Source organism: Ursus americanus, chromosome 18, assembly GCF_024610735.1.
Source record: "Ursus americanus isolate L20-20 chromosome 18, mUrsAme1.1.p, whole genome shotgun sequence".
Taxonomy (NCBI): Eukaryota; Metazoa; Chordata; class Mammalia; order Carnivora; family Ursidae; genus Ursus; species Ursus americanus.
The window spans coordinates 51,113,570-51,128,010 of record NC_142144.1 but is presented as its reverse complement, the minus strand read 5'-3'; the positions used below and the strand labels follow the sequence as shown (position 1 = coordinate 51,128,010).

The 14,441-nt window shown below is 43.7% G+C and overlaps 1 protein-coding gene across 2 annotated transcripts in view; it reads right to left on the bottom strand.

The window, feature by feature from the left end:
* The window catches only part of TTC39B (tetratricopeptide repeat domain 39B), a 117,629-nt gene extending 109,831 nt beyond the window's left edge, over positions 1 to 7,798 (bottom strand). The window contains exon 1 of one of the 2 annotated variants that reach the window (XM_045780704.2): positions 7,528 to 7,798. In XM_045780704.2, the coding sequence (XP_045636660.2) occupies positions 7,528 to 7,767 (240 nt within the window). In that variant the 5' untranslated portion in view covers positions 7,768 to 7,798. The remainder of the gene's footprint in view (positions 1 to 7,527) is intronic. The other variant, XM_045780705.2, reaches the window with a different exon arrangement.
* Positions 7,799 to 14,441: the final 6,643 nt, after the last annotated feature.

Genomic DNA, 14,441 nt, shown 5'->3' with positions numbered 1-14,441 from the left:
TAGCAGTACTAAGGGGACATGTCCACAGATCTCAGCAAAGAAGCACTTACTACACACCCAAAGTCTTTAAATAAAGAGCATAAGTTGCATAATGGCATTATGAAATGCCAGGCAGTCAACACTTGAGGAGTCCCTTTAGAGAGGTGTGATGACCAAATCAACACAGCCAATCAGCGAGGGTGTGTGACCAATATCCACTAAGCAACGTGAGTGGAAGAAAAGTTCTGACACAGGTGGAGACCAGCAGAAAGCTCTCCCCAGGAAGCCTCACAAGCACCTGGGCAGTCTCCATGTATTCATCTTCTGGAAAGTGAGCACACAGTGACTTCAGGAGACCCACCGGAGAAGGCCACTGGGCCCCCCCAGACTTGGGGCTGGGGAGATGTCAACAGATGGTTAGGTAGAAACCATAAGCCTCACAGAATTCACAGTATCAGATTAACACAGTGGATAATTAGTAACTGCACCCTTGGGCACGGAACTAAGATAAGAAGGCAAACAGCTAACGCCAGGAAGATCCAAGACCAGCCTCGAGAGACAGCATACCTCTGCTCCTGGACTTGAAAGCAAGGAAGGGGTTATCCAAGTATGAAGGGAAGGGGAAAAGAAAAGGAAGGCAAGTTTCCCTGAGAAGATGGCATTCCAAGTATAGACGGCATCTCAAGAGACAAAAGAATGAACATTTCAGGAAAACTGCCTGTTGGTTAACCTGAGCAGGAGTAAGGGTCTGATGGTATAAACGGACGCTATTTTTTTCCTTCCACTAACCTGCAGAACCAATTTACAAACACGCTTTTCTTAACCTGGCCCAGACTCATGCCCTTATAAACAAAGGGCTCATGCTCCCCTTGGTAAGGAGAGTCACAGTGAGTGACAAAGGTGAGCACATTCTATGTCAGGTCCTCCCCCATCCTCTCTGCCCACTCCTCCTGTGTTAATAGCACCACCGCCAAGCCACACAGGAACCCAGAACTATCACTGAGCAGCTCCCCACCACTCCCCATCCACTGGCCCTCAAACTAGGATAAAGGCCCCCAAGCCCCTTCCTTCTCCATGTTTTCCCTCACATCTGGCCTCTTCTCTGGAAGCCTGTGGCCTCTGCTCCACTTCAGTCCTCACCTCCTCCCACACTAACTGTTACAACAGCCACTCACCCTTCCTGCTGCCACCTCCACAGTCTGGCTGCATCAACTTTACCACATTAATCTTTCTAAAATAAATATCCTTACCCCACCTGCCTACCTAAAAAACCTCCCAGATTCCCGTTTTTTAGGAGATTTAACCCAAACTCCTTAGCACAATGTTCCAGACACTGCACCACATGATCCAAGCTACACTTTGCAGTCTCAGCCCTTACTGGCTCTCCCTCCCACATGCTGAGCGCCCTGCTGAACCCACACGTGCTCTCATCCTTGCCCATCTCAACTTCCACCAAGCCTGTGCCGTATCCCACTTGCTCTGCCCAGCACAAGCCTCCTCACCATTCAAGACCCAGTTCAAATACCATCTCTTCCTTAAAGTCCCTGCCAGCCCCTAAACTAGGGTGGCATCCCTGTGTTGCACCTGTTGTCCTAGGGTAACTACTGAAAGCACCCATTTACTCTCATACTGCCCTGCTATGGATGATAAATTACATGGCCCTTCTACCTAAAATCTACCTTGACCCAAAGATTTAACTAGTTACTCATATAACTGTGTCTTTTGCTACAGTGTACGTCCCTCAAGGGCAGTAATGTTGTCTTATCTTAGTGTGCACTTAGTGTGTACTTCCAGCATCTATGGACCAGGCACTCAGTGAACACTGGTGGAATGAAAGAACAAATCTGATTCTTAAAAAAATTGTAGCAATCAGGGAGCCTGGTGCTCAGTCGGATAATTGTCTGCCTTCAGCTCAGGTCATGATCCCAGGGTCCTAGGATTGAGCCCAGCAGGAAGTCTGCTTTTCCCTCTTCCTCTGCTGCTTCCCCTGCTTGTGCTTGCTTGCTCTCACTCTCTCGTTCTCTCTCTTTGTCAAATAAGTAAATAAGTAAATAAATCAAGTCTTCTTAAAATTTTTTTTAAAAATTGTAGCAATCAATCTTATCTAAACTTCATCTAAAATTCCAATGGATAAATTTTTTTTAAAGATTTTATATATTTATTTGACAAAGAGAGACAGCAAAAGGGAACATAAGCAGGGCGAGTGGGAGAGGGAGAAGCAGATTCCCAGCTGAGCAGGAAGCCCGATGCAGGGCTCGATCCCAGGACCCTGGGACCACGACCCAAACCGAAGGCAGATGCTTAATGACTGAGCCACCCAGGCACCCCACCAATGAATAAATTTTCTAAATTAGAATTAGATCTGGGGTGCCTGGGTGGCTCAGTCAGTTAAGCGTCTGACTCTTGATTTCAGCTCAGGTCATTATCTCAGGGTCCTGGGATTGAGCCCAAGTCGGGCTCCATGCTCAGCAGGGCATCTGCTTGTCCCTCTTCCTCTCCCTCTTCCCCCTGCCCAATGCCCCAGCACACACTTGCACTCTCTCTCTCTAATAAATAAAATCTTTTTAAAAAATTAGACCTAAAAAGAATCCTGAGCCAAAAAAAAATAATATTAAAATTAAAATTAAAAAATTAAATAAATCCTGAGCCAAAGGCAGACCATGAAAGCATCTGCCACATGAGCTATTTCTTTCTCCAACTCGGTGTTTCTCAACTTTTTTCATTATTGCCCTCCTAAGGAGCCCTATTAGACATTTTTTCCTAACAACACCCACCATGAAATCTTAAAATGCTTTAATACATTAAAAGAGCAAGTATAAAGTTTATTCTTTTTATTCAATAATGAATTTGGAATAACTGAATACATATTTTAGTTAAATTAAAAATTTTAAAGCTATTAACATTTAACTTTATAACTATATTTGCTGAGTAGCTTTTAATGTAATATAGCAAATTACACACGCAAATTTCTAACTTCTACATAATAATAGCTATGTAACCAAATTTTTAAAAGACATTCAACACTGCTATTTTTCCAGTGAAGGTAAAACAATTGAAAAATTATCCTCTTAAAAGTTATTTTTTAGGGGCGCCTGGGTGGCTCAGTCGTTAAGCGTCTGCCTTCAGCTCAGGGCGTGATCCTGGCGTTATGGGATCGAGCCCCACATCAGGCTCCTCCGCTATGAGCCTGCTTCTTCCTCTCCCACTCCCCCTGCTTGTGTTCCCTCTCTCGCTGGCTCTCCCTCTCTCTGTCAAATAAATAAATAAAATCTTTTAAAAAAAAAAGTTATTTTTTAGGGACACCTAGGTGGCTCATTTGGTTAAGCATCCAACTCTTTATTTCAGCTCCCCATGCTGGGCTCCACCCTGGGCACGGGGCTTACTTTAAAAATTTTTTTTGTTATTTTTTTTAAAAAGTTATTTTTTGGGGTGCCTGGCTGGCTTATTGGGAAGAGCATGCAATTCTTGATCTTGGGGTTGTGAGTTCACAACTCACATGGGGTATAGAAATTACCTAGATAAATACATAAAAATAAACTTTAAAAAAAAAGTTAATTTTAGTGAACTTAACTTTTTTTTCCTATGAGAAAACCATTTTTTTTAGGATTTTTATTTATTTGACAGAGAGAGAGCCAGCCAGCGAGAGAGGGAACACAAGCAGGGGGAGTGGGAGAGGAAGAAGCAGGCTCCCAGTGGAGGGGCCTGATGTGGGGCTCGATCCCAGGACTCTGGGATCAAGCCCTGAGCCGAAGGCAGATGCTTAATGACTGAGCCACCCAGGCGCCCCTAGAGAAAACAATTTTTAACTTAAGTAGCTGCTAGTTAGTCATTCAGATACTATCAATATTTTTTCTTTTCAGTACTTGACAACTACTGGTGGACTGAATTACTTGAGGAGGATTAAATAATAAAATATAAACTATTCCTCTTTAATTCTCAAATACCAAGTTATGCACAAAAACACTCAGCGCCAAACATAAGCAACATCCACAAGGTAGCCAATGGGCAGCCTACACATATGAGGAGGTCATCAAGAAAGAGATGACTTCAGGGGCGCCTGGGTGTCTCAGTCGGGTAAGCGTCAGCCTTCCGCCCAGGCGTGATCCCAGAGTCCCAGGATCGGACCCCATGTTGGACTCTCTGCTCAGCAGGGAGTCTGCTTCTCCCTCTGACCTTCTCCCTTCTCCTACTCACTCTCTCTCTCTCAAATAAATAAATAAAATCTTATTTAAAAAAAAGAAAGAAAGAAAAAGATGACTTCAAGATCAAGTAACTGATAGAAAATCCTCCAATCCTAGCCACCTATTTGCCATAGGTTTATAGTAGGTTTGCATACATCTGTATATCTCCCAAGAACTTGATGTCTACATTGCTTACCTAATACCCAAGAAAACTCAATGAGAGAAATTTTAATGTTAATAAGATATTGTTGACCAAGCTCTGAAGGGCTACAAAACCATTACAATATCTAAAATGCTTCTGCCTCCCTCCAGAAACAATTTTTGCCACCCTTGAGGTTGCAAGCCCTAACTTCTATGTTCCCACATTTATCCTCCTAGCAACTAAACAGGAAAAAACAAAACAAAACAAAACAACAACAAACACCAGTTCACCCAGGAAAGCACCCCATCCACCAGCTACCATGACAGCTCCTCTACTACTATCATCTCCTTAGAAACTTTGAAAGAAAGGGAATTCCCATATTATTAGCTCTTCTCCCAAAAAGGAGCTTCCCCACAAAAAGCATAGACTTCTAGAACTGGAAGAACACTTAGGGCTCATCCAGCCTCTCCTTCCTCAGATGAGGAAATTTAAAAGAACCCTAAGAGAAAGAGAGACTTGCTCAATGAAATCACTAGCTATAGAAAGAGACCTGATCAGTCCAGTTCACTGCTGTATCTGGAGGCAGATGTCTGCACACATAATTCGTAACTGGCTACTGGACAAATTAGTGACAGAGAGCCCAGTTCATCTAATCCCTAGCCTACTACTTTTCCAACTACACCACTTTGTCCCTTCTACTCCTCTGGAATATAAATTAATGGCCACAAAGACTATCAAATATATTAAGTGTTTAAAAAAGTTCCCCAGCTGAAATAGCCATTTTAGCTTCAAATGCCCAGTAAAACTGACAAACAGGGTCTTGTTCATTCATGGTACAGTGCTTCAGCCCACTGAAAGACTAGGGACTTTCTACAAATAAGAAAGGTGTACCCAGTCCACGATGCAGTACTTCGTACTTGCTTACCTTGCCTTGAGCTCTATTCTAGAGTTCTTGTACACATGTCCTATCTCCCTATCTAGCCAAAAAAATCCTAGAGAGCTAAAACTGTGTCTTCTCTTTCTAAGGCACCTACCAAGTTTGAGCACAGAGCAAATGTTCAATAAATGTTTGCAAAATTTCTACCAATAGAAATGGTGTACCATGGAGGGACAAAAGCGAATCTGGCAGGAACAAAAAAATTCTGTTTGTACTTTGTTCATCTCCTGGGACCAATTAGTACCTTACATGTAACAGGAATCTAATAGGTATTGAATTTAATAAATGAAAGATATAGCAAACACTGAGAAAATTATTAAGCAACATCATTTATGCTTTTATTCATTCATTCAACAAATGTATATTTATCAAGAATCTGTGTGCCAAGCTCTCTGCTGTTCAAAACCTAACTTCCCCCACAGACCTAGAGTCCTCCTCCCTACCTCATGCATCTCAACACTTCAGTTCACCTTGTAGACAGTGGGTATGGCTAGAGTGGCTGTAGGTCTCGAAATGCCCAGGACAGTCCCAGTTTACAACTATTGTCCAAGCATTAATTAACAGCATCCCCTTTTCTAGCTCAACAATGCCCTGACATTATATAGTCCTAAGAGTACCAAATCTTTTTAGATAAGCTGACTAGGGATTCAAAAATTTCAATTCACATTTACTATGTACTGCCAGTCTTGTTTCCTCATTTATAATACGGGCATAACACGGTTAAACTAACTGATTATACATAGGGAAGCAGCTGGGGATGGGCTGGAACATCAAATTGAGATCATACCACAGAGGGCCCTGCATGACAGGCATACGAATACTTAATTTAATATGCAACAGACAGTCACAAAAACTTTTGAGGAAGGGAGTGTATGTATAGTCAAAGCACGATGAACGTTTTACTACCTCCATTATAGAAAAGAACTAAGACAGGAAGAAAGAAAAACAGAAGCCTCCAGGTCATACCAAGAGACAGTCTAAAGCTATAAATAAAGAAAGGTTGTCATGGATGAAAATAGCAACAAATACGCTACTTCATCATCTGCCTTTACGTGTAGTGTAAAAGTTTCAACAATAAAAAGATGCAATTTAGCAAGCTCTAGTTCATTGGTTTGTGATCTCGGGGGTCCTCATTACAAGGGACTGGCTGTAAAGGTTTTAAACAGCCTGGCTTGCCCTCTTGCCTGTCCATCGTGTAAAGGAGCTGTAGTTTAGTTTTTGTTTCGCTTTTATTTTAAGGGGTACACTGAAAACACAGTATTCATTGTCAGGAGTTTCCCAACATTAAAGGGATGGACAGGAATCTTAACCTGCCTCCTCCAGATCTTCCACTATTGCATCATTTGAAACTAAACCTCCCCCGGCAGCGACTTGTAAAATTCAAGTCAGGTAAAATGGCAGCAGCAGCAACTGTGGGTGCTGCGGCTGCTGCTCCTGCTGCCGGCCTCAACTTCCAGCGCAAGAGGGAGCGTCTCGACCGATCTGCCAAGTGCTGAAAGGAACAGTCCATGAATCAACAGGTCCAGCGCGCGCGCCCGAGGGTGCTCAGACCCCCGCGCGTCGGCCACAGGAGGAAGTGACTAATGACTCAAATACAGTTGAGAAGTCAGGAGGCTGGAGTCGGTTCTCAAAGCGCCTTCCCCCGTCCACCACCGACACTGCGGACCTGCATGGGAAAGGCCTGTGCCCTGTGGACCGAGGAGAAAGCACCAACTCCTGGGCGGCTGCTCCGGTCCCCAGCCCTCCCGCCCCTCGGCAGCCCCTGCCCAGCCCGCTCGAGCAGACACCCCCGGGTGTCTTCTACCCCCCGCCCCCAGCTAACCCCCTCCTGTCCCCAACTGTAAGCCTTTCAGTTCTGACACCTGGAAACTTCCATAGAAGTGATATTCCGCAAACCCCAGAGGGCCAGTGTCGGGACTTCAGGGTCAGACTTCAAAAAAAAAAGCCCAGGCGCTCCTGAAGAAGCTCAGAACAGCGCAGTGCAGCGGATCCCGCGCTCTCGCACCCATCACCCGCAGTTCCGACGTGGTGTCCTCTATAACCACGACCCCACCGTGCGGGCGCCCAGAACGTCCGCACCGCCTCCGCTCCGAGCGCCCTCCACGCTCGCGCGGGGACAGACCTCCCAGACCGGGTGCCCCCATCCACAGCCCGTGCCCCTTCCTCCGACGGGAGGTTGCCTGTCCCGAACTGGGAACCAAGGGGGCGGGACCTTGGCGGTCCCTACCCAGGTTCGCTCATCCCTCCGGGACTCCAGGGGCAGTGCCCGCACCCCCACCAGTCAGTACCTCGTCCGCCTCCAGCTCTGCTCCGTTGCCTAGGAGCGCCATGTTCCTCCTCAGGCTGCCGCCACCCAAAAACCAAACACTCAGCTCAGGGCCGACTCCGTTTCTCGGCTCCGAGCTCAGCCCAGCGCCAGTGAGGGAGGAAGGGGGCGGCCCCGAGCTCCGGCCGGGTCCCGGGCGGGGCCAGCGCGCCTCCGAGCGAGTGCTTTCCCCGCCCCCGGCGCCCGCGGACCTGCAGAGCATCCATTTCCCCAGCGGGCGCCAAGCAGCCCGCCTGGCCGCAAGCTCCGCCTCCCGCCGGCCTCGCCCCGCCCTCCCACGCGGCTCAAACTGAAGAGCCAATCAAGTTCCCGCAACGCGTCTCCGCCCCCAGCCGGCATCTGCCTCGGACCCCCATGTGGGCGGAGTCACCAGTAGGCTGGGTCGTCTCGTGGGGGGAGTTATCTCGCAGACTGGGACTTCGGTAAGTTTGGTCCACCTTTTGGGAGAGTACTTGAGGGGACCCGCTTCCTGTGCTGTGCTGAGGGCTAGTGCCAGCCTGCAGCCAAGAGGACGCCGGGTTGACGAGATCAAGGTCAAGGCCACGCTACCCCTGAGGCCGATGGAAGTATCACCTGGTCCTTGGGCCAATACCAGTCAGCTTCCTTCGCCAGGTGGACACCCTGTCTCACAGACAGTGGGACCAGAGGGCAGCCCTGGGTCACTCACCATCACCCGTCACACAGAAGCCTCTGTCACGCCACGTTCCCAAGCACCATGTCGGATAGAGGTACGCTGTGTTTGCTTCTGTGTATGTTTGAAAAATAAAAGAAAATCCATGGGACAGATATTTATACAACTTGGAGCTCCTCTACCACTCCTCCCACTCCCCTGTCACGGTTATGTCATCCCCATAGCATCCCACACTGACCCCTTTTGTAACCCCAAACATGTGTATCTAATTCGTGCTTGAACTGTAAGCTCTATGAAGGTAGAGATGCCGTCTTCTTCAAGGCTGCATTCCCAGCACCTATTACAGTGTCTTGCACAAAGTAGGCACTCAACAAATACTTGCTGGCTGAATTTAGAAATTTATTCTTTTTTTAAAATTTTTTTAAAAAAATTTAGAGAGAGAGAGGGTGAGAGGGTCAGAGGGAGAGGAAGACGGGGAATCTTAAGCAGGCTCCACCCCTAGCGGGATGGGGGCGGGGCTCGATAGTACCCTAAACCGAAATCAAGAGCCCCCCCCCCCCCGCTTATCTGATTAAACCACTCAGGCTTCTCTAGAAATTTATTCTTGCTTCTAACATGTAAAATGTTCTAACATGTTCTAACTATCGAACTAGGAAATTAAAAGCTATATTTTTTAGGGTTGGGGTATTTTTTGCCCGCTTTATTTTACACACAATAAAAGTCATCCATTTTAAGTGTGTAATTCCATGACGAATGTTTACAAAACACTATCCCAATCATAATATAGAGCACCCTAAAAAGCTCCCTGTGCCCCTTTGCTATCAATTTCCTACCCCCACTCCCCAGCTTCTGTCAAGGGCTGATCTACTTCCTATCACCATCGTTTTGCCTTTTCTAGAATTTAACATAAATTGAATCAGAGAGCATGTGGTTTTTTGTGTATGGCTCATGAAAGGCTATTTAATGGCCATCCAGTGATAATTTAAAAAATAGCTGAGATTTACTGAGTACTTACTATGTGTCAGGACTATGCTGTGCACCACATACATATTATCTCATTTATCCTTTATAACCCCATGAAGTAGGTACTATTATCAGTAAACTGAAGCTCAGAGAGTTCAAGTAACTTGTTTGAGGTCAGACAGCTTAAAGCAGATAAGGACACGTGAATCTGACCTCCAGCAGTCTGACTATAAGAGGTGGCTGGTAACCATTACTCTGTCCTGCCTCCAGCCACTCTGCCTCTCTTTCTCTTTGTTGCAGTAAACCAACTGCCTACACATGTCTATTACAGACATTTTCAGTGAGTCCCCTTCACATCCTTGAAACTTGCTCTCAGATTCTAACAAATCACTATGTAACTTTATAAAAGAAAAATAAAGTGGTTTCTATCCCATAAACAACATGAAAAAATATGTTAGATTGTGGTGATGGTTGCATAACACTGTAAACTTTCTATAAATCATTGTATGCTTATGGGTGAATTTTGGGTTATCTACATAACATCTCAATAAGTCCTTTTTTTCACTGGTTAGTACATTCTTTGGATGCTCTTTGAATCAAATAGATGGGGCTAGAAGGAAACTAAAGGTCTTTTAATTCGAATACCCCTGAAAATTTCCATTCCTCCTCCCCTCCACCCCCTTTTCTGTTTTGCTTCACTTTCTGAGGCTAGATTTCCTTCCTGGTCCAGATTCTACTCTGTATTACTCACAGATGATTCCGATTTTTAAAGTTCATTGTTTCCTAAATTAATATCACATCTTTTTGATGTGAAACTATCTTATTGGTGGCTTCTTCCTCTCCTGTATGCTTTGTTATTGTCTTACAAATTTCATCTCAAATTTTGAAGAGATACAAAACAAGTTGGCTCTAATTAGTGGCATGATGATGTTTAATGAGAATCAAGTCTAATTTTTCAGGACTCTATTCTTATAGATAAAGTCCAGTGGGCGTTTTTTTGTTGTTTTGTTTTGTTTTGTTTTTCTTAATATCAGGGATCAAATTTGAAACTCTGTATGTCTTAAATTCACATCACTAGATAAGCAGCACTCGTATATCTAAGGAAGCATTTATAAACACTGAATGTATATGTTCTAGCCACTGGAACATCTAATCAAATTTGCTTTGCTCCTGGCAGATCCCAGCTTTGTCTGCACATGTATGATTTTGCAAGATCATGAATCACCAATATAAAATAGCTTTTTTCAAAAAACAATTAGAATGGATTCATTTTTGTAACAGAATTCATTGCCAGTTTGCTGATGACGTTGTACTCTTAACAGTCAAGTGAGATTACTCAATATTTAATTTCCCAAAAGTAACTAACAGGATTTAAGCAAGAGCGAGTGCCTCATTTTTTTCTTTAATTTTGAAGGCGCACCTACTGGGATCTGTTTGAATTTCAAAATAATTCTAATACTGCTCGCAATCTTATCTTTAGTATTCCTGAACCTGTTACCCTTAACTGATGTTGATGTTCTTTGTTGATACTTGATTTAAATAAAAGTTGCATCTTCATCATTTGTGTAGTGGGGGAGAGAATGGTTTTCCATTTAGAAACAAAAATTTTTAGATGCTTGTATCCATGAAATAAGTGCTCATTGTAAATTATGCATTTGTTAGTGGCTTTGTCTCATGTTCGTATTTTAGCTCCTCAAGGAGAACTTTCCCCTCTAACATAGCCTTTCCCTCCCAATTACATGCTTCCATGTCCTCCTACTGCCTTCATAGCACTTTTTCCTATCTGAACTATCTTGTTGATTTGTTTACATGTCCATGGTCTATCTCGCTCAGCAACACCCCCCTCACACACACTACAATGTGAACTCCCATCAGGGAAAGACCCTGTGTTTTGTGTTTCTAATAAAACCCCAGTGCCCAAAACTTAACAGATACTTAATAAATGGTTGTTGAGTGAACAACTGAAAGTATCAAAAGTTCATGGTACATGAAGAATTTTGTTTAGACCTTGTAATGCCACTGCTTTGTAAAAAGGAGCAAACCAATAATAATGAAAGAGATTAAAGATGGCAATTTACATGAAATCCAAAAAGTAAATACTGTTTTTCTTAGGATAATGTGCAAGGCATGATAACTGTCTTTAATGCCAACTCATTTTTTTCAAAATTATACAAGAGCTAAGCACTTAGAGTTCCCTCAGTGACCTAAAAGGGATGAATTCATTTCTCTGGGAGAGGCTTAAATGCTAGGGGAAAAACCTCATCATTTGGTAGAGCCGAAATCCTCCCTTAAGAATATCCCTATTCTAGGCATTTGGAGCTGGGTGAACATTCATTTTACCCTGTTTATCAGTTCTTTGTTATAAATATATATTTATAAAGTATATATAATATATGTATATGTATGTGATCTTTCCAATCACCTTCCTATTTATTTTCTTTATAGCTCTTTAAATTACATTACTCTCATTTTTTCAAAAGAGGAAAGTGCAACCCAGAGAAGAGAAAAGCATAATAAAGACTAACTTTGGCAATATGAGACCTAGAGTAGTGTTGAAGATTTAAAACCAAGAATAAATATGGACTCTGTGGCAGAGACTGCTCATTACCACCTGCTATTCAGTCTCCCTTTTTTCCATCAGTAAGAGAGCCTGATTTTTTTTTAAGATTTTATTTATTTATTTATTTGACAGAGAGAGCACAAGCAGGGGGGGCTGCAGAGGGAGAGGGAGAAGCAGGCTCCTCACTGAGCAAGGAGACCTATGTGGGGCTCCATGTGGGGCTGGATCCCAGGACCTGGAATCATGACCATAGCTGAAGGCAGACGCTTAACCCACTAAGCCACCCAGGAGCCCCAGAACTTGATTTTATATAAGGCAGCCCGGTACCCAGCTAAAAGACTACATTTTCAAGGACTTCTTTGCAACGAGGAATGGCTGATATAATTAAATTCTGGCCAATGAAATATATTATATTTGACTTCCAGGAAAGCTGTTTAAAGGGAAAGGACTAAAAAAAGAGGCATGTGCCCTTCCCTCTTCTGCCTCTCCTCCTTCCCACAGCCTAGAAGAGATGTGATGGTTGGAGTTCCTTCCATCCTTTTGGACCATGAATTAATACCTTGAGAATGGAAACCATGAACTAATATGGTGGATCAAAGAGACAAAAGGAATCTGGATTCCTGATAACAGCAGAGCTGCCTCACAAGTACTGACTACCTATCCTACATTTATATCACATGAACGATAAATCAATTATTATCTTGTTTAACCCACCATTATACTGCGTTTTCCGTGATATGCAAACAAACCTAAATCTAAAGGTATACATATCTAATTCAAAGTGTTATGAGATGTTCTGGGTTCCCACATACCTTCCCACTTATCGGGCTAAAGCATTTATAGCTTCCGGTTGGTGTTGGATTGGAGAAGTTGACTTGGAGCAGTTGAGCAGCCCACGTACACCTTCTCTCCGGAGGGTACCTCCCACAAGTCATCTTTCTCTGGGCAATGTTGGGCCTTCTTTTCTGGCTTTTTTTTTTTAATATTTTATTTATTTATTTATTTGAGAGAGAGAGAGCACACACACAAGCAGGAGGAGTGGGATAGGGAGAAGCAGACTCCACACTGAGCAGGGAGCCTGACATGGGGCTCGATCCCAGGACCCTGAGATCACAACCCCAGCCAAAGGGGATGCTTAACTGACTGAGCCATCCAGGCGCCCCTGGCATGTTTCCCTTTACATTGCTGGAGTTTTTTAATGTCTTACAAGTCCAAATATTTCCACATTCTGCTTTTTTCTTCAGTGATCTTCTCATTGTATTTCATGCATAGGTTTAGCAAACCCATAATTATCTTTGACCATCTTTAATTCTATTCTCATAGCCTCTTTTAGTCCCAGTATCTATAACACTTCTGATTGGGCACTTTGGGTTTATATCAGAGCAGTTCTTATGCTTATCTAGAGGAGGAGTCACAGATACAAACCTTCTCGACTTACAGGTAGTAATATCTATATTCTGAAATCAGTTTTGATTCAGCACTGTAATAATTAGCTCTAAGTGTCTCAAAAGCAGTGATTCTCAAATTTGAGCATGCAGCAGAATCATCTAGAAGGCTTGTTAAAACACAGTTACTGGCTCAACCCCCAGTTTCTGATTAGGTAGGCATGGGGTGGGGCCCACCTTTGCTAGGGCTATTGGCTGCTGCTGGGGCTGCTAATTCAAGAACCATGCCTTGAGAACCACTGCTCTAAATTATGGCAAGCACCTTGAGTCCTCAGGGCACAAGCAGCCCACCTGCCCGACATAGCCCACCAAGAGTTCAGGATGGGAAACGAGAAAAGGGCTTTTGTGTTGCTACTTAGCGTACAAGGTCTAACATGAGCATTCCATCTCAGTGAAAGGCTGTGACAGTTTTCTCCTTGATATTCTTCCAACAACAACAATAAAATCTAAGTGGTAAGAATATATCTTTATTTTCCATGTGATCCAATAACACCACTTTCATTTCATTTTCCTACATTTTTTTGTCTGGTTGACCGATGTGAAAAAAAGGTAGATCCTCACCGCTCCAAGTGAGCCTGACTTCTAGGCAGATATCAGGCCACCAGTAAGTAGAAAAGTCTCATCTCCTCGCTTCCTTGAGACCTGGATTTGTGACCTTTGAACAATCCACTTCAATTCTTTCATGTCTTTGGGGCGTGTCAAATACAGTGTAAGGGTTAAAGTACATAGATGCTGGGATTCTAATTGTTGGACTGAAAGAAGCCCTCCTAAGGGTGCCTGGGTGTCTCAGTCGGTTAAGCGTCCCCCTTTTGATTTCAGCTCAAGTCATGATCTCAGGGTCATGAGATCAAGCCCTGCATTGGGCTCAACGCTCAGTGGGGAGTCTGTTCAGGATTCTTCTCTCTCTCCCTCTCCCTCTGTCCCTCCCCTGTCCCCCGCCCCACCCTGTGTACAGTCTCTCTCTCTCTAAAAATATAAAAATAAAAAATAAAAGAAAGAAGCCCTCCTTCATTCACAGTTATGAGTGAGTGAATAGTGAGTAGAAGTTGCCAAATAGATAATTTTCCATGTTCCCAAATTCCCAGGTATCTCAAGTAATTTCCCCCACGGTGTCATACTAGCTAATGTGCTTGAGGGAAAAAAGCCTTGTAAGGTAAAATCGTTTATGCTATTTGATATACTTTGTACTACCTGTAGAAGAAACTATATATTATCATTTCTTTTTGATGTTTCCAGCTGACTTGGAATCCCCATTGGTTTCCCAACAAGTAGCTTTA